The following is a 21,906-nucleotide window of genomic DNA, read 5'->3' as shown; positions in this document are numbered from 1 at the left end:
ATCAATACTATAAGGAAGTGATGTAGCACAGATTTAAGTGTCTTTGTATCATGATATATAAATAAATTTCATAAAGAATTAAAATTTTTCAAGGAAATTTAAAGATAAATAAATAGATGTTAAATTTTTCAATCAATTTTTGGCATTATTTTTGTATCGATTGTTATTTAATATACATTACTTTCTTCTGTGCAACATATCATGACGAAATATGTTATATATCACTGATTAAAAAATTTTCATATCGAGATATGTATTATTGCAAAAATTCATCTATAAAATTCTATATTTTTTTCATATTTTCTAAAATTCTATACTTTTTAAAAATTTATCTTCAAAATTTCATACTTTAATAAAAGATTTTCATCTTAATTCCCCATCTTTATAAATTTTATAAATTAATATAATTTTAAATTATATAATTTAATCTTTACAAATTTTTATAAAAATATAGAATTCTAAAAATATGGAAACAATATAGAATTTTAAAAACTTTACAATAATATGGAATTGTGTGAGATTAAAATCTTTTACGAAGAGATACGGAATTGTGAAGATTTAATAATACCGATCGCGCGCGGTAAAGTTACCTGTTAAAAGAAACCGACCACAATCGTCTCGTCTTCGATGTCGCGGCGCATCCAGACATCATCGGATGCGACTCTGGGGCGCCGACAGACAGTCGTCGGTCGTCTCGCTGCATTCGGTCACAATAGCTTTAACTAATAGTTAACGAGCATGCCGCAAACGCGCCGTGCACACGACGCAGTTAAGGAAGACACGTACGCGAGCAGTCCTTACATGCGGAACGTGCCACAAGCCGAAACTCGGGCAGCGAAGATTCCGAGATGACAACATCCGGGGGTGAATAACGTCGTGACGACGACGACGACGACGTCGACGCCGAGAAGTTTTTGACTCTCCACCAGCCATGCCCTGAACCTTGTGTATAACTCGATTTTCTGCCAGTCTCGTTTCGAGAAATCGTAACTCGGGAATTTAGGACGACGACTTTTCGACGATTGTCGATGTCGCGGATTTTTCAGCGACGATTTTACGCCCGGTAGAATTTCTCTAAGTTTCCAAAGCTCGACGCTTGTGCGAAAAACCAATATGATTTTTATTCATGATAAATAATAAATTTATAAATTTTTTATTCATATAATAAATAAGATATATATTATATAAAATAGTTTATATAAATAATATATAATATATAATAATAAATTATGATACAAATTTATAATAATGTATTTATATATTTTTTATATAATATTTATCATTTTAATTGTTATAGATTCAAAATTAAAGAAAATTAATTTACAAAATGAAAATAATATTTGTATCATGATATATATAGAATATAATTTTTTTTACGAAATTGGATCGTGATAAAAAGTTCACATTAGAGCATATAATTATTTATGATACAATTGCTATTTTCTGAGTAATCGTATAAATTATCTACAAAATGTTTCATAAATTAAAAATATAAAATTGAAAGAGAGAAACCGATCTCATGCGCTACGGATATGTGAAATAATTGGAACAGAAAGGAATTATTAATTAATGTATCCAATATGTCCCATATACGTCACTGAACGCGTAATTCATTCATCATACGATGCAGCTCGCTACAATCGTCTTTGTTTTGTCACGAAGGCTTAATGGCACAGTCGTGTATACTTCAGCACGTTTCCAATAATTTCGCGTCGCAAACAATACGATGAGAAATTATTCGCGGCGGAATATCTTCGATACTCTGTACAATGTAGCATGATCGGCACGGTAATTGAAGCGATAGTTATTGTGAATTAACATCTATATATCGAGCGACTTGAATTGATCATAATATTGCTGTTCTACTTTTTCCCTCGTTGCATTTTATTTTTCTACCTCGCGATCACATTATCGTAAGAGCCATTTCATTACAAAGTAAATAAATTTTGCTCTTCAAAGATAATGTTTGCATCGAATGTCTATATATTGGATGAAAAATGTTTTCAGTAAAAATGTAATGAGGAACATAACAAGAGAGATGTTGAAAAGTTTTGTACTCTTTTCTATAACGCATATATGACTAAAGTTTCAAGCGTTATCGAATATTGTAAACGTGTTGACTTTGTGCGCTTTTATTTACTGTTTCTTATTTTTATAAAACAAGGTACGGAAAAAATTATTTCAAGCTTCAAAAATAAGCAAAGTTGCGAAGGAATTTAAAATTTCATTCAGTTTTTGCTCTTGTGATGATTTAATAAAGGGATAATAAAGGGATTTTTGACGTCGCGATACGATTCGGGGACTTAAAAAAAAATGAAAATACCGTCGTACTCCTCGTAACGTGCATTGTGCGTCGGATAGAACTCCGTGGTTATTATTTTTCATCCGTTTCCACCAGCAGGCGCTAAATTGAGCGCCACGTTTATGTAAATTTTCACGCCCGGAAATCTCGGCCGCGCGCGCGCGCGATACCTCACTAAAGAGAAAACATCCCTCCTAAAAGTTTAAAGCGGCACATCGTGCCACACGCGTCGTGACAGTTTCTTGATATTTCCCTCTTTATTCTTTCTCTCTGATCCTCGCTCTCTCTGATCCTCGACAAGGAAATTCGTCGATCTTGCGATTTAACCGCGAATGCAACAATTATTCGATCTCGAGTTTTCGCGTGGAAGTTAAAAATACGCCGAGTCCCTTACACTTGCATTGTATTTGTCTACGAAATTATGCATATATTTTGCAATTTGCTGAAGTGCTCGCTCTGAAATTGCACCGTTTGCAATTGCGAAAAACGTAGCTCGAACGCGCAGAAATAATCCAATATTTATGCTGTCGAATAGAAACAATTATTTATATTATAGTTGCGTAAAAATATTCATTTTTTTCATTAAAAAAAATACAAAACAGCGAAAAGCGGATATTTGTTTGATGACGCAATATACGTATTGAAAATATGAATTTCCATGATTTTATACTTTTCAACGATATATTGAGCGTATTTATAATAATTGTCCGAGAAAGATAAAGCAATTAATAAAAATATAGTATAAATTATTGTAAAGAACAAAAGTCGGGAAAAGCGACACGGTATGTGGAAAAATAACGGTCTTTCTCTATACAAATCGTTGGTGCGGGTATTCTTATACTAAGCGCGAGAGCAAACTCTCAGCTTCCTTTGATCCCATAGGATCTATTGCGGGCTCCTTTAAATAAGGAAAGAAGAAACGTAGATACGAGTGGTAAAAAAAAGGGTCAGCTCTCTCGGATTTTACCTCTAGCCGAGGAAAATACGGCCGCCAGGCCGTTTATCGTCGCCTCTTTCAGCGACGCTTTCGTTAAGTGTCGTCTACGACGCTTGGAGGTCGCTGGACCGGCATAGTCGGCGTAAAGATCACAAAGAAATTCCTTTTTTCGTACTAGTACGTTTTTCATATCGTCCTGATATGGTCGGAAGACACCCTCGAAAATTTGTTTATCTATCTGTTCGTCCAGAGAAATAAATTATCAACTTGTGCGAGTAACACACATTTCGAGGGAAAGTATAAGAGATGCACTGCTACTTTCATTTTCGAAAAAAAAGAATAGAAATGTAATTTAAATTTAATAATAAAATACAAAATTGAACTGAGCTTTGTGAAAAATCTGATCAAAAATTAAAAATTATAATAATTATTAATATATATTTTAAATATAATGTATATATAGTATACGAAAAATTTCGAGAAAAATTACTATTCTTCGTATTAATAATTTTCTTGTTCTATTTTTTGATATTATTAATATGTCATTATTAATAAAATGTTTTTAAAAATAATTTTTCATCTCTTAACTTTTAAAAAATTTATAAAAAAGTCGATTAAAAATATTCTGTATTTTTGTATATATATTTTTATATTTTTTTTTTACGTGTGCATCGATACTGTTGATTTAGAAATTCTCTATTACTTCCTTTAACGTGAATCTATTCGCAGCAGCGACAGCGAGCTTAAATTTAATTAATCAGAGTCGACGCTAATTAATATTGATGCATCCGACGATATAGCAGACAACAATGACGTGTATTTGATAGAGACAAAGGAGCGAAGTTGTACGACTTTCTAAAGTTGCGAGTCTTGTCTTTTCACACTGGAAAATATTTTTACTGCATTATAGAAATATATAATAAGTCATGCTTAATTCGAAAGACACTGAAATTCATTAATATATCATAACTATTTTTCGCCTTATGTCGCATAATAATCGTATATTTATCAAACAAAAAACCAAATTTATATTATATAAATGGAAATAGTCAATTAATAAGATAATTAGATAGAGATCAGCTGATCATTATCAAAAGGTAATAATCAATTCGTTCTTCTATAACCTGAGATTTTTCGAAAAATACGTTTTTAAAAAATTCTTGCGGGAAACGACGCGTCAATAGATATAAAGAGAAGAATTTTTCATAATTGATATTATTTTTTAAATGTAATTTAAATATTTAAACAATAGAATTTATCGAAAAGTAAAAAAAAATGATTCATATGTTAACAATTTTAATCTCTCAATGGAGATGTTTTTAAACCTTTTAAGAAATGTACTTTCAAGACATATGTCACAAGAGGGAATATTTCGAGTCTGACAAGCAGGTATAAATGTTAACATTACTGCAATCTAGATAATTTAGTGGCGTGATATGTTTATCAGCCGTCAGGGGCATATGTCGCATACGTGATATGTTTACTCACGTTTTACGCGAGAAGAAACGCACAAGCACGTGTCATGTGCAAGCATACATTTCATCGTCATCCTAAGTATACTCTACTTATATTTTTTGAATACATATGCATATATACATAAATACATATATACATATATACATATATATATACATATATGTATATACATATATACAATATAAGAAAGTCATTCGTAATTTATATATTTGATAATTTTCATTATCTCGCCGCGTTACATTAATTATATAGAATAAAATCATTAAAAAATATCTTATATTACTATAATTTTTCTTCACAATATTTCTCGTCGAGAGACATTACGTTGTATATTCGAAAATTATTATATTGTATTGAAGCAATCAAAATAATTTAATTATGCAGTCCAATAAATTCATTCGTAAATTTATACAATCGAATGACAATTAACGGAATTGAAACGAGAAAAAAGGACAATATGCTTAATGTATTTTGTAATTCAATTATCATCTTTACTTTTTGTGTTGCAACAAATAATGCAGTCAGAGAGAGTAGATTAAATGGAGAAGAAGAAAGGAAAGTATCTTTTTTCTAATTTGAAAATCCTGTTGTTTCCTTTTCATTGAGAATATGAACTCCTAACAAGTTTATTTTCGCGAAATCAAGATTAATAGAAGTTGCATATAAGGGAAAAATAGTCTCTGTAATTTTGCGAAAAGTGAGGGACATTGGAAATTCCATTTGCCCGATTATCCGCGGAAAGATCGACCTCCTCTGAAAAGGGATGCAATTTACTGAAATAATTAATATCGAGCATCTCTCTTCTCTATCGAATCTCTCTCTCTCTCTCTCTTTCTCTTCTTTAGACGTTTGTGTCGGTGGCACAAATAGGCGAATGGCAGTGTGCCTGCCCAGAATTAACGCGAAAGTACATACATCTCATGTGTTTAACGTCCCGTGTGTACGACGAGAATGAAGTAAGCCGAGAAGGAGTCGCTGAATAATGCAAGATCCAACGTCAAAGTAGTCTAGATCGATAGTATAAAAATAAGGCACACGGTCGGAAGGAAACGAGTGTGGGTTCAATACTCCGGTGCGAAAATTTCATCAGCCAATCCCGTCGAATCGCGGATAGTTAAATTCCAGCGCGGTCGGCTAATTTGAATTCTTTTATGAAAGTTTGACAGGAAGGGATTCAGATAAAGCAGGATAGCGCGTCCGTTATTGCGAGAAATCACCGAATAATGGATCGGCTTTGTTTATACGTGATGGATCGAGGTACGGTGGTGTAGATGTGAGGTATAAAAATTCGTAACGAAAATTAAAGCCACGAGGTGCCACGAAAATAATTTCGACAAATGAACGGATCGATAATCTTAATAAATTGATTTGCAGATTGCGATAAGAATAAATTTGAAAATTGAAAATGGAGAGAATTATTATGATCGGTTATTTCGAGGATATATTTGAAACTGTTTACGTATCATAAAATCGAATATTGGTGAAATTGCAAAATCTCGTACAGCTCTGTCGTTGAATAAATTCGCTACCATCTATTAATATAAACTGTTTTGTCGCTGCACTTTACATTCTTTATACTCTTATCTTGTTTTCTCGGAGCATGAGAGAACTTTCTGGTGATTCGTACAAAGGAAATTGTAGTATATTTGCAATGCAACCGTGTCCGATGCAGTGATACGTTTCGTAGGCTTTTGCATTTCGAATGAATAAACAGTTGCGCAATTTGTAATAACAACAATCGAGGTGGACAAAGAATGGATTCGGAATATTAATCTTTCTTTTTGTGTATGAGTTTGCAAACATTATTAGCTTTGATGGCGGAAGCGATGCATTGATATCGGAGAGCACCAGCCAACGTTTGCAGGGGAGATTTATTCTATTGCAGAACGCACTCATTTTTCAACGTCAATTAACATATATTAGTATATACCCAAATTAATGGTTATTATTGATTCGGATATAATGAATTGAATGAAAAAATAAACAATTTCTCGTTTGAAACTCGATGGCAAAAATAAATATGATTACTATTTTTTATAAAAAACTGCATCTGAATAAAAATTTTACATTTATTTGTTTTATTTATTATGCTTTAAGAATTGTGAATAAAAATGAGTAATTTAAAAAAAACTATGCAAGCAACGCGAGATAAAAGGATTGCGATATTCAGGTATGCTAATTTATGACACATATATTTTTTCTTTATAATTTCATAATTTTAACGTAGTAATGTTTCAATGTAAAAATTTATGTAATCTAAAAATTCAGTGTTATTTGACACTTGATGTTTTTCATTTGGCAAAGTTTATTCGAACTAAAAATAGAAAGAGAAATTTAATAACTTAAAAAATGTGTGTGACGCTTCCTTTTTCAGAAACATTAGAAATTCTCAGTTAATTCCATCGTGCTATAGAGACGCATCCGTCGGAATTGAATCGTAAAGAATATGCAATCGACGTGGGATCGAGGGATGCACGAAACGATCTCGCGTTCGCGGAGCCGGGGAAACTTTGGCGACAGATAATACATCTCGCGATTGGTCGCGATTGACGTTCCTCGCGCGAAAATGGAAATCCCTGCAGACGTCGCGAAAAGGAGGGGCGGGAGGGAGAGAAGACGGGGTGTCGCAATTACGAAGTCGCGGGATACAATATCCTCATTCACCGTGTCGCGTCCTCCCTCGCTCACCCTCTCTTCCACGAATCGCCCTCCTTCTCCTTCCTCTCATCGACATCGAAGGTCGTGTGGCACGGCGGAGGACCGCGATAATCTTGAAATCAATAAAGTGTCACCGCGGATTTCTCTCCTGTAGTAACGTACGTAGTGCGCAAGCTCCGCGTCATCCTAATTTACGACGCGTCCGCCACCGTATTATGGATGAAGCCGCAGCTCTCGCTATAGGGCGTCGCGAAATTGCCGATAACTCCGTTAACCCGCAAGTGCGCTCCTGCATCGTACGTCGCTTTACGTTAAAGATGTAAAGGCAATAATTTTTGCGCCTTTGCATAAGGGGTGCTTCAGGTATTTCTGCGTATCGTAAAATTCAAGCAAATGATATCCGCGCTGCGATATAAAATCGCGAAATGCATCCCCCGCGTTCGAATAAAATCGCCGATCATGTAAAGTGAAATAAATCTCGCGGCTACGTAGGAAAGTACATATTTTTTATATACGTATATGTCATCAATTTATTTCCTGTAAATTGTCTTTAATAAAATGTATGGTCTCGTAACTGATGGTACAACTGGGATAGATATGATTTTAGATAAAACAATTAATCGGGAATATGGAATAAAATTTTTTCATACGAGAGGTTTTGTTTTAGAAAAAAAAACACAGTTTTGAATATTTTGCATATATTTAATCATGTCCGGATTCAATAGATTTCGCTGTGCATTATCTCTACATATACGCATTTGCAATTGTATAAACATTACAAAAATATCGCAAATTCGTGGAATACACAATAAAATAAAATGTTTATTTTATAGGAATTTTATTTTATCAATTTGAAAAATACTGCACGCGCGCTCTTTACGTTAAATTTCGTAAGGATACTTTTGAGCCTGCTTTTTATAAAAATATTCAAACGCTAGACCGTGTGTTTTTTTTTCTCTTATAATATTCAACACTCGTAACATCATACAACCATGTACGATTGAAAAGCATCGTGCCTTGTTTCGCTCTTTGAATAATTCGCGGATGAAAAAATTTCCCTCTCCTCGACTTATTTTTTCATGAATTCCATTTGTGCCACAAGTTACAACACCCTGTATACGCATACAGAAGTTACAACACCCTGTATACGCATATAGAAAGCACACTTACATCAAGATATATCCGATGGCATATGTATTCAAGTCGTTGGAAAATTTACGAGACCCTACTCCGCTCCGAAGTGGAAAATATAATTTACCTTACGAGACTTTACCTTACGCATGATAACGAGGGTCCGACGCGGGGGCGTAAGCGCTCGTTCGATAACAGATACGAAGGCGCTATTACATTTGCGAGTAAAGAGCTTGCGGCTAGACGGTGTTGCGAAGTGGGAGCAAAAGAAACGACGGAGGGCGGAGTGAGTAAAAACCCGGGAGAAACGCTCTTGCACGGGGTGAGATTTCTCGCGCGGGCGTCCGCATATTTACGCGAAGGAAAATCGAGGCGCTCTGCGCTTCGCCGCGATATTTATAGCGCGCGGGCTTCGCTATCAGATAGATTACCTTCTCCCGGGATGAACGTCGATCCCGATCACGCGTTGGTCGAACGGAAATCACGACTGTCGTTTCCAAAATGTCACCGCCCTTTCGTCATTGCGTTCGATTTTTTCTCTTTTTTTTTTTATTTTGTTTTCTCTTGTAGTCATCGAGTTTTATTATGTACGAACGAATCATATCTTGTTCTTTTTTTATTACGAGATAATTCCACCTCTCTATTGAAAATAATTACTTTCATCCAAGCTCTCATATCTTTAATGCTCAAGATAATAAAAAAGGGCCAATAAAATTTCTTATCGAATCAGAGAAATAAAATGATAATATAATTGGGTTATTTAGGTTGCACAGCGCAATTGCGATAATTGACGCAATGTTAATTAAAATAATATCTATTTATATGAGACGTACAATGCATTCCGTAATAGTTCGAATATTATTCAATATTAATTAAACGTCGAGGGAAAAAGGAGGAAAACGATACATTAGCCGGAAAATCACTGGCGCGATATATTCAACGACCTAATTTATTATTTTCACCTCCCGCGAAAGATGCTATCGCGCCAGTTTAGTCAGCTACATTCGCGATTTCTCTTCCGTAATTACGCGCGCGCACGCGGTGCGACATTGCGTGAAATTAATATCCGGGACGCGGATAATATCGTCGACTGTAGACTCGCGTGGTCGGATGGAACGAATAATTTCGAGGGCCAGGGTTAATATCGGGCGCATGCTATCGATCAATCTCCCGTAATCCTCGTTTCTCTTCGACCGGTGGATTTCCATGGAGCCTTTATATCCGCAAGGAATCCCAATAAGTTTTTCGCCGAGGCTCCAATCCAATCGCCGTGACTCCCTGATTCTATCTTGGCCGCGTGGAAAGTGCCTTTTTCCCACGAGGCCGGTGGTCGATGCGGTTCTTTAAACGCGAGAGGTGAGGGTGCATACACGTACATGGCCACACAAAGAGACACATACGTGTTGATAAATAAGTAACGTGGTGAATTCTCTCGAGCCGAAGGTTCAATGGACCGCTACCATCGCGGGTAACTGCCCTCTCAATTCCACTGTGCGATTAATAACGTTGAAAGCACGGATCTCTCTAGTCGGCTAAAAAAGCTGGTCGATTCATTTTAACACCTTAAAGCCATCGTCGCGCATTACGCTTTCTTACCTTGGGATTATTTACTTCGAACAATTTTACTCGATACATCTCGTTTGTAATTTTTAGCTACCATATGTTTTTTTAAATATACTTTTATTATATTTATTCGGCTATTTTATATACGCGAGCGCACTATTTGAAAAGATAAAACATTTATTTTTTTATATTAAATATTTTAGCAAATAAAGTATTTAATATTTTAGTGACAGATATTGATTTGTAGATATTGACAATTAGTATTACGATAATTGATAAAATTTCCGTTAGAGAAAAATGGATTGTCAATGCGACTTGTCCAGACGTATAATATAAATATTAGATACTTTGTATATTTTTAATATCATTAAAGTAGAGTAGAATAAATTTGATAAATCTCTTATGAAACTATTTTTCGATCATTCCCAAATTTTTATATTATTTTCATGTTATAATATGAGTATGATATAAAAATTTCAGAAAACTTTAATTTTTTATTCGATAAAAAGTATAATAAAAATACATATCGATATAAAAATCTATTATCATCACCAACCATAGAAACATTGAAATAATTGCTCACATAAAGTCTTTAATTCGTTATGTTAACTAATCAGTACTGCATGCTTAAGTAGCAAAAGAAAGAGAAGAAAAGAAAAGTTGAACTTTAATATCTAATAATAATTATTAGATATTAACCTATTATCCGTAAACTATATTTACAAATATTCTGTTTAAACATTTTGCAAAAAATTAAATATCAATGTTGCAAAAGAAATAGACCAATTTTTGCTTTTGCATATTATTAATGTCCCTATCAAAAATTTAAACGTAACTTTTACGTACTCCACTGATTTATATTTTGTATTTTTTTACTTAATTTATTTGCTATTGTATTATGCGCTATTATTTTTCAAGTATAATTGATATTCAGAAATAAAATATTCAATAAACCTAAGTCAGTGAAAAATCGCGATCTAGAAATAATATTATCAGTGTCATTTAATTATATATTAAAACAAATTCATTTTTCATCTGAATATATTAATTCTAAACAAAGAAATAAAAGAAATAAAAAAAATACTGAATGCTGATCAAAGTTGACGATTTTCAAGCGTTAAAACGCAACTGGTTGAAAGTCTAAACGCCAGCAAAGAAACCCCCGCATCCTTGTTATATTCCGAACAATATTCCACGATGCCGGGCGAATCGTTATTGCTCGTTTGGACATCGATCGGGACTGTAGTATGCTGAGGGGAATCCCAATAAGTCTCCTCCCAATTCATCTCTGTGGTATCGAAGGTGCCGATACGGACACTCTGCTTGGCATCAGGAGGAGTGCTCTCTCTCCTCTATCTCAAAACGACCAGAAGGAAGAAGCGAGACTGAAACGATGTGAGTAAGTGCCGAATGCCGAAGTAGAACGTAATGTTCTTTACGCGCGTGGATCAGACTGGTTCAACGTATAAACGATGGCCGATAAATAAATAACGCGGGGAGCCGCTATCCGGTCGGCGGTTGAGCAGCAATAAAGAAAAGTAACGCCGGGACACCCGTGAAAGAGAATCAATTCGATTCGTCTTACTACTTTTCTCTCTCCCTCTCTCTCTTTCTCTCTTTCATGCCGGTGTCTTTTCCCTCACTTCCCATTCCACCCTCGACGAGTTTCATGCCGCCCCACGATAGTCGTTTCTTTCCAATCCTCGACTTTCTCTACGACCCTCCTTCTCTCGCAACGCAACAAGTGCGCCCCGAATCGCATCTTTAAGAAAGCGGTCTCGTACTTGCCCCCCCTCCCTCCTCCCTCTCTGGGGGGATCTCACCCAGTTTTCACCACCTCCGCCTGCTCGCTTCCAACCCTGGCTCGAGTCACCACCTAACACCCGCCGAGCGTTTTCCTTCTCGTCTTTTTCACCCCGTCTTTTTCAGTCTCGTTCGTTCCTCTTTCTCACTTTAAGCCATTTCTCACCCATCCCCCTTTTTGGCCAGGCCACAACTATCTTCCAAATCACTCCGCACTTTCTCTGTCTCTTGTCTTTCCGTTTTCTATCTGTCGCTTTCTCGTTTTTCCTATTATTCTTTCCTCGGAGATGGCTCACGCGCCGTTCATCCAAACGGTTGCCAACCACTCTCCAACACTTTTCTCGTCTGTCCGCTCTTCTCCTCCCTTCTCCTCCTTCCCCCCCCTGATGAAAATCATCTCTTGTCATCTCTTGTTTTTCATATTCTTCACACGATGGTACGTTTCACGCATACGTGCACAAAATGAAAAGATGTAGCGAACAGACTCAGCGAGCGAGATTGACAAAGACGATACTGAAAGATAAACTTCGCGACTCGACCAACACGAATCTGAGACGCCGATTCATGAACTTTTGCGACCACGAAACGATGCAATAGTCTAAAGAAGCACCATAAGATTTAAAACATGGAATGATTATTTGCTGTGCTATCTCGTTAGAATAATCAATGTAATCAGAACAAGGTATAAATATATATATGTACGAATTATCGTACTCTGTGGAATTTTGAAAAGACTGCTGTATCTTATTATTGATTAAAAGTTATAAAAATTATTTATAATATAGCTTAGAGAATAATTTCATTAAATAAGTCGGAAAAGAAAATTAAAAAAGATCGTAAATTTGATTAAGATATAAAATTAGAAAGAATACGAATAAAATATTATATTTTTATAGCTATATATTATTTAAATTTAATTTGAAGAAAAACTTTATCGCAGATGTACGATTAATCATAAAAAAATATGAATCTTACGTAATTTTAAAATATGTTCTATTAAATATAGAAGATATTATCTCTTTTATATTTCTCTAATAATTTTATAAAAAAATTTATTTCAATCTACAAAAAATTAAATTTATTTGCAATATAAAACATTTACTTTCAGTTACGAAATTATTGCATCACACTTCACATTACAGCTATTAAATTTGACATCAAATAATTTAATGGAAATTTTTTTCTCTAGAGTTTCATATTTCTGCGACAATATTTTCCTCTCTTTCTTTCTTTTTCACATACACTACTGTCTCTAAGTTATTTTTTCGGATTTTCCGAACCTTGATACTTAAATCCACATTTAATACTGTGAAATAAAACGTCGGATTTGGTAGCTGCCAATAGGCAGGAAATTTAACGAATATCGGCGCGTTACAACGTACTACATGGACATCTGTGACCCTGTCGAACGCGACGTTGGATCATCATTCGTTGAAACACGCTGAATTTATTGGGGGTTTAATGCCGCGCGGGACGTTTATAGGAGCGCAATAAATAAACTCGAGCGCGCTGTTACGAGTGACAGGAACGTTACCAGAGGCCGAAGAGCGTTGCGCATGGGGAACATTGTATTGCAAAGCCCGGGCGCAAAAATGCCAGCCCGATGCAACCGACTGCCATTTTCCCTGACATAATTGCAACGCGCTGCGATTAATTAGAAAGTTCAAACAGTCAATTTCACCGAAAAAATAAATTTTCGAGGATAACTTTTTAAAGATAGATATAATTGCGTGTGTTATTTATTATATATTTATGTACAATATTATATATTATAATATGTGAAGAATTGGAGAAGAAAAGAGGTGTAAATTAAATATAATATTTGATTATAAATATTATATTTAATTTACACCTCTTTTTTTCTCCAATTCTTCACATTATTTAACACCATTATCAGAATACTATAAAAAAAGACACGATATAGTTCTGTCAACTATCGACTATCTTGGCAAGATTATAAGAAAACTGTCCGACTTTATCTGATTTAGAAGTAGCGAGTAACAATCAGAAAGCGCGTTGACGCATCGTCGTCTTGGATCCCGGGGACGCGTAACTTGTCGAGAACGGCACGATGATCGACGAAGCGCCCGAACGGATGTCCCGGTTTAACGATCGGGAAATTCGACGAAAAGGAAAGTTATTAATGACCAAAGTTGGGCGAGCGTCGGGGATGGGTGGGCGTGAGCGCGACGGGGTGAAACTCTCTCGATTACAAAGCGCGCGGGCGAGAGCCGGGGATACAAATTGCGCCCGAAAGTTGCCCCGCTGCTCTATAGCGGGATAATGGATCCCGGAATAAACGAAACTGCCGGCGGGGCAATAATTTAAGCGGATTCCACGCCACGCGGTGGCTCACGGTTTCGTCACGCGGTTTCGAGCCGAGTTCGACGTCGAGTCGAGCAAGCGAGGCTGCGAAGTGGCAGGAAATCAATCGGACACCCCGGGACACCTCGAGGCCCCCCCGTAAAACGAGAGGATTCGTAACCTCTCTCGCGTCGAAAGAGAGGGAGAAAAACGAACCAGGATTGTGTTCGGAAAGTAACGAATACGGCTGCGGCGCCTGTAAAACGAGACTCTGCAAAAATCGAATAAAAAGTACGATTAGTCTGTATAAAGCAAGGTTTTCGCGAAACTGCGGCGATTCGCATCCCGATGTAATCATTCCCAGTTGCGGCGCAATGAAACATTTATCAATGTATTGATACTAAATAATTACGGATATTTATGGATTTTTATGGAATTTTAGTTTAAAATAGATGTAATAGAATATTAGACATAGAATATTATAATGAAATTTTAAATACGCGCTGTAAACATAGATACAGATTATTCAATTTTTCTATTTTTTTTTTTTTTTTTAATAAAACATCTTAGAAATTTTTATTCTATCGCAAATTGTGCCTCTTGTCACTCCATAATAATTTCCATATTAATTTCTATGTCGTGTCATTTATAATTGCGCTTAACGAGCAAAATCAGAATGAAATAACAACATTTCATAAATAAATGCATCTTGAGATTCGCACTATTTATCTAATTTTTTTTCATGCTGCTTCGTTTATCTCTTCCTCTTTGTTTTCCTCTCTCGTTCTGACGAGAGAGAGAGAGAGAGAGGAAAAAAAACTTTTGTGAATGTAATAATAAATTGGTCAAATCGTTTGTTACGAAATGTAAAAAGCGCATTGCGAATTCATACATCTGAATTGTAGAACGGGAGCACGCTTGTAATAGAACGACGCGTTTTCCGCGCGAGAGCAACCGTATGTGCGGGTTACATCTGACGCGGTAAGCGGTGCGCTGTTACATAACATTGTTAAATTCTACGTGTGACCTGAAATAGTTGCGTCACGTACGCCATCGTACGAGAATCGCGCGATCCCCGGGTGAGGTTCGTATCGTTACAACGGTGGGATCATGTCAATGGCATTAATTTTTTCTTTCCTCCTGTTTTACAAGACGCGCGCTTCGTAGATTAATGCGAGTACAATTTTATTCGGGCTACTTTGATCGATTAATAACGCGAATTATATAAGTTACACTGTGTATAACGTCGAGCCTATCTCGCGCAACACGAGATTCCACGTTAATTATCATCGCGAGAGCTATTACACGGTCCTCCCGCCGCTCTCATTTCGAGGATTCATTAAATCCGGGCATCGAGCCCGGCAACTCGAGCGATTTAAAACCGATGAAATTGATTTTTAAAGAGCACGACCGAATTAGCATCGTAACGAGAGCGCGCGCGAGACGGGATCATTTGCATGGGCACGGCCCACCGTCCTTGGATTCGTCCTGAACCGGAGTACCTATATTGCGTGTAGCCTCCCTCGTGTTCTTACTTACCGCGAACAAGGATGAGGATGCTGAACAGCAGCGCGGTGCTGAACGGCCAACCGGCCATCCTGGCGTGGAGCGTTACGTCGATTCAGCTTCCTCCTGAAACAATACAAGCGTGCCCAATCAATCAACCTATTCCGCTATACCAGAGCCAACTTCGATCCCAACCCCTCCCAATCTCTCCTCTCTCTCTCTCTCTCTCTCTCTCTCTCTCTCTCTCTCTCCTCTCTCTCTCTCTCTCTCTCTCTCTCTCTCTCTCTCTCTCTCTCTCTCTTTCTCCGCAACCCTTCATCTCTCAGCGCAAACCCGTTGTCTGTCCCGTGTCCTCATCGTTCGGTCCTCGTCCTACCTTTCGATTTCTCTCCCCCAACCACCGTCCCCTTTTCTGGCAGCATGCCCGTTCCACGTCCAACCTTGCCGATCCCCCTTCCCTCTCCACCATTCAACCCTGTTCCGCTTACACGCCAATCCCCTACGCCCCGTATCGACATTTTTTTTTCTCTCTCTCTCTCGAAACCATGCCTGGAGGGGGGCTTGTTCGTTCAATGAAAGTCCTCCCAGACGGTGCACGTCGAGCGACGTACATAATCGTGAAACATGCGATGCGTGCCATTGGCTTGGATATCGGAAATGCCCCCCTCTTGCATTTATTTGCGCGTTTTTTAGCCGCTCGACGCGAGCCGCGGAAGTCCTCGACCTCACCGAGATCCTTGAACAGCCCTCGTTGGATAATTCTAGGGATATTTGGCATATTTGAGATATTAAAGATAATTAAGGTTTAATGTAAAGAACCATATTTCTGAGACATTAATTCAAGATGAAAAATCTTTAATTTTTTAATGTTAAATCAGGAAATTGGATTAATAATATTGTGAAAAGCTAATTATAGATTCTGTCACAGCTCGATAATATCGTTTTACAAAACATCGCTAGAAAAATGTATGTATTATGTTTAATATTCAGATAAATTTTATTTTCGAAATCAGAAAAATACAGAATTCGAATCAGAAAAATACAGAATCTCAAAATTAACTCCAATTTTTTCAAAAATCTCCAAAACACTTATAATCATTCAGAAATAATTTAAAAAATTCAGATATTTGTTCTCTATAGACAACATTTCTGTAATCCTGGAAATAGCTAAATCGCGATATATTATTATATAAATTAGTACGTTCACAAAATATTTTATCAGCGGATTTTATTAGTATCTGAGCAATAATATAAAGAAAATTTTAAATACACATATTATAAGCGACAACGTAAAACGTGATGAATGCGACATCGTTAAAAAAAAATACCAATCTGTGGTCGTGAAAATATTATTCGATGTTAATTATTACTTTTCGTATGCTATCTTGTTAATTCTTGTCAGCATCTTTTTTGCAGAGATAAAATGTCCACGTATTTTTTTTTATCATGTTCTTACAAATTTCGTTCAAAGAGGCCAAATCTGGAGCATTCGATTTGCTTGACAGAGCAGTTGCATCGTGGCATAGCAAAAGGGTAACTCACACAACCCCTATACACTTCGTGTACTGAACAATCTGCAATAGTGTACTGCTTTTACCGTTTTATAGCGCTCATCTCTCACTTCTTCGAGTATTTTTTGAGCATCTACTCGAGAAGAGAATAAAAGATATAAAAAAATGCACTTGCGGTTCCACTGAGAATAGGAGGGAGAAACTTACAAAGTAATTACAAGTAATGTTTTATGTACACATATGTAGAGCGTTCTATTTTAATTGAAGAGCAAATCCTCTAAATCCTTTAAATTTTAATGTACACTTTCTTCTTTTCTCTAATAAATCTCAAGATCTGGAAGATTTGCGTCGCGGAATAATTTATGAGAGATGAGACTTATATATATTATTAATTTAATCGGGACGGAATCTCAATTTCTGCTACTAATTGGCACATTGTCAAATTCTCTGTAAGAACAATCTTCTAAGCATTTAACATCCAAATAGCTCTTTGGAAAATATTCGATTAAATTGGTAACATAATAAATATAAACTTTAGAATATATTTTAACAAAATTTAAATATTAGAAAAACTTTGCAGATTAATTTTAATTTCTACGTATATCTTTTAAATTTAATTATTATTATTATCTGCATTATTTTATTATGATTATAACTTTAAGGAATCTTAAAAGAAAAAGATGAATAAGTTCAGGAAATGTATATGTAAGCTGTCATTGCATTATCGATGAAATGAATCATTAGAATACATTTCTGTCCCGCTCCCATTAAATTTACAGATAGGATCGAATGTCCATCGTATTATTTTCTAGTAATGAAATGTGCAAACTGAGAGAGAGAAAAAGTGAACACAAAAAATAGATAAGGAAAATCGATTGACCGAATTGGACTTAATAATACACAACGACAGGTAACCCAATTTCTAAGAAAATTGTTGAAGCTTTCAAGTATATTTGAATCGAGATGTTTTTAAAACGATATACATCAGAGTGTGCACAGAGAAAATCTATCTGTGTAGAAATTGCACGATAAATGAATATATAATATAATTATATAACTATAATTGTATATAATTATAGTTATATAACCAATCAAAAATAGGGATTATAATTCTTAGAAATATAGCACTATAATAATATTCGATAGATATTTCTTTGATAAATATATTTCGATCTAAGAAGAAGCTTGTTTTTTACTTCTTCATTTCAATAAATCTTATTAAACTAATTTCTACAATTCGATTATATTATTTATGGAAATATTATTTTAATCTTATAGAGCATTTTGTTGTGCGAGTGTTGGAATAATTTGATTTATGTGAGCGTTTATTAAGTTATCGAGTTATCAGATTATTTAAGTATCGTTTATTTTGAGAAATCTGTTTTGGGATATATTTTCATATAACTTTTGCAAAGAGAGATCAAATAATTTGTATACGAAAAGAAATATTTAATTAAAAAAATATTTAATTAAATTATATTATATTATATAATTTAATTTTATAAAATTTATTTTTAATTATAATTTTATCTTAGTTTATAATTAAATTTTAGTTTTTTATATCCTGGGAAAAATATTATATATTATTTATTAAAATTTCTATTATAATACATATGAAATTAAAAATGAGTCAAGCTTCTCATAAAATTCTTTATTTCATAATTTCCACAAGCATTAGTATTAATTGACAAAAATCTTTTTTCTGAAAATAGTCAGTTGTTATTTACTGTTGATTGAAACATTGAATTAAAATTCCAGTGCATTGAATTAAATTTCCTCAAGAAAAAAAAGTTTCCTCGAAACTGTCTTTTGTGAAGATTCTAAAACTCTAAGTATGTACTCATCCCATAGAAAGTATCGTAGAATTTAACATCTTTTGTAGCACAAGATACAAAACTAATTAACACTTTACGGTTTCCGTAATCGCGTAGTGATATTAAAAATGATATTAAACGTAACATCATGGCGATGTTTATATTTAAAGATACGATAACGGGAATAGAGGAAATTAGATGCACGTGTTGGAATGCGAGAGCGGTTGTCTATAATTTAAGCAGCGGCGCAAAACGTAGGGAATAAAATGGTAAACGCGTAAACTCGCCTTCCTAAATCACTTGTCCGGGGGGAATATTCCATAAGGATTAAACTCAGGTGCGATGAATCAAATTGCGCGGTGGCGAGCACGTCGAACGAATAATCGCGAAAATATCGACTACTTGCTGTGCTTCGAATCGCGCCCGACCTCACGTATCTTCCTGCGAGATTATTCGCTTGAATAATACAGTACTTCCGTGCCATACACACACCAAGCCAGATGCAGATTTCGTTCTCATAAGCTACAGTAGATTTGTTTTAAACTTTCGATCATCGCGGAATTGCTGGGAGATTATATCTACACGCCCCATACACACAGCTCGAGATACAATATACCTCTAATTAAAAGTCATTAATATATATCATATATTATATTATAAAAACTGAGAGCTGAAATAGAAAAATTATTATATATATCGTATTATTAATATTGAATTATTTATATTCTGGATGTGTCAAAAAATATATAAATAATATGTAGTTAATACTAAAAATATATAAAATATATTAAAATATTAATATATTATATATCATATTAAATTCTAGAAACTGAAACCGAAAAATATCATGATATATTTATATAACATATAAACAATATATAGTTAAAATACAAGTATATAAGACAGATTAAAATAGATTTGTAACGAAAAAGATAACACACCAGCTGAAATAAAAGCAAAAAATATTTTCGTAGAGTTTTCAATTTCAGTCTAATTATTTTCGCACCTCCGTACCGTGGATGCGGATCGTTAGCGTAGCGGATTTTTTTTACAGGCTGGCCGCATTTTAAAGCGCGTTCAAAGGTCTCGACAGGGTATATTCATTCATCGGCGTTACTACGGAATTAATGTTGGCCGGAATAATGGAAGGGAGGAAACAATAGAGAACGCCGACGACAACAACGAAAAAAGATGGCAGCGATGGCAACCATGGCAATGTAGGGTTTCACCCTACGACATCACTATCATCTCGTCGCCGACGTTAAGAATACGTTCTTCTGCTCGAATGCGAACTACCTCCACGATTATTCTTATTCTTGGCTGCTCTTGCTCTCTTCAGCCTTGCTTCTTCTTCGTCATCGCATTTATTCATTCGTCCACGATCTCTTTTTACGTCGACGATGTTTCCCTCTCTCTTAGATGTTTTACCATCGTTTCAGATATCTTACGTATGTATGTACAATGTAGATCGCGAAATTGCAAAGATTATAATGGTTGCGACATTATTTGCATTTCCGAGAACATGACAGACGACTCGAAGATAAATAACAAGGAATTTTATTGTCGAGTTGAATAAATTAATAATATAAATCCAATAATAACGAGTCAATTTTTAGGAAATGCAATAAATAATTAAATATAAGGTTATTTTATTTTCATTCAAGAGGAAATAATACAATTGGAATAAAATCCAAATCTTTTTTCGCATATAATCAATAATATAAATAAATAATATAAATTAATAATATAGATTTAATAGTGACGAGTCTATTTTCAGGAGATGCAAAAATAATTACTTAAACATAATATAAGATTATTTTATTTTTAGTCAAAAAAAATAGTATAATATAATATAATATAATTGAAATAAAATAGCCAGATTTTTTCACATGGGATGAATATTTTAGTAGGCAGGAGAGCAGTTTAATTTTTAAATAAAATGTTAATATCCTTATATTTATATCTATAATTATATATTTTTAAATGCATACTTGTGTGCAGTCTCATTCACCAGACAAAACTTTCTTACTCTTTTCATATTTATAACATAATATTTATAAATCTACAGTATATTTAATCAGTACATTAATATTGAAGTACATAAATCCAAAAAGTTTTAGAGCTTATAATTATTATCCGCGGCACACATATGACTTAAATAATTAATTTACTTTAATAATTAAATTACTTTAATAATTATTTCTTCATTAATTTATCGGTTAAATGCAAAGGCGGAACGTTTTGAGAAATTATTGCTGACGGCATCTTAATTCATCAGCCGAGGATATGAACAAGTAAAAATCCCATCGTCGGCGAAACGTGTGGAACTTTCGTGGGACACCAGCTGCTGCTGCGCGAGAATTTCTGTTGTCCCGCTTCTCTCATATTCTCGCTTGTACGTAGCGTAAACGGTGCACTAAGACCCCAGGTATAGTAATTCCGCATTTCATTCCCGCGTGTCAGGAAAATTTCTGCTATACCTCGCGAGCCATAAATCTTGCAACGTTCGCGGTCCGCGAAGGGATATTAATTAACGCGCGAATCATATATGCGTGAGAACACGTTATTAAATAGTCTCATACCGGCGCACGGTAGGTATACTAAAGTAATTATCTTGTCGGAAGGGAAGGAATGAAATGCTAGGACTGTTATTCCGTACAGAATTAATCGTAAATGCGCGAATTAAACGGATGACTGCTATAAAATTGATTAAATGACCATGCGTGTAATAAACAATCGACTAGGTATATATTTGTTATTTATTGTTACCTGTAAAACGATAAATTATTAATACGTAATTTCTCTCTCTCTCTCTCTCTTTGTGCGATGATGGCCGATGGGAATCTAAATTTTGCTGTGGCAATTATCGCGTCGTCGCGAGGTTTGTGTCCGATCGATGGA

General features: G+C 35.0%; 2 protein-coding genes across 3 annotated transcripts in view; one reads left to right on the top strand and one right to left on the bottom strand.

Annotated features, from left to right (window-relative positions):
- LOC105254154 overlaps window positions 1-21,906 on the top strand; it is a 72,058-nt gene that overhangs the window by 2,136 nt on the left and 48,016 nt on the right. The gene's annotated exons all lie outside the window — the stretch shown is intronic.
- The window catches only part of LOC105249744 (Down syndrome cell adhesion molecule-like protein Dscam2), a 161,438-nt gene that overhangs the window by 122,139 nt on the left and 17,393 nt on the right, over window positions 1-21,906 (bottom strand). The window contains exon 2 of one of the 2 annotated variants that reach the window (XM_025406816.1): window positions 15,714-15,806. In XM_025406816.1, coding sequence (XP_025262601.1) covers window positions 15,714-15,771 — 58 coding nt within the window. In that variant the 5' untranslated portion in view covers window positions 15,772-15,806. Of the gene's footprint in view, window positions 1-15,713; window positions 15,889-21,906 lie in introns of those variants that run through there. The other variant, XM_025406817.1, reaches the window with a different exon arrangement.

The sequence above is a fragment of the Camponotus floridanus genome, unplaced genomic scaffold, assembly GCF_003227725.1.
Source record: "Camponotus floridanus strain SB8 unplaced genomic scaffold, Cflo_v7.5 scaffold156, whole genome shotgun sequence".
Classification (NCBI taxonomy): Eukaryota; Metazoa; Arthropoda; class Insecta; order Hymenoptera; family Formicidae; genus Camponotus; species Camponotus floridanus.
This window is presented reverse-complemented; position numbering and strand designations above follow the sequence as displayed.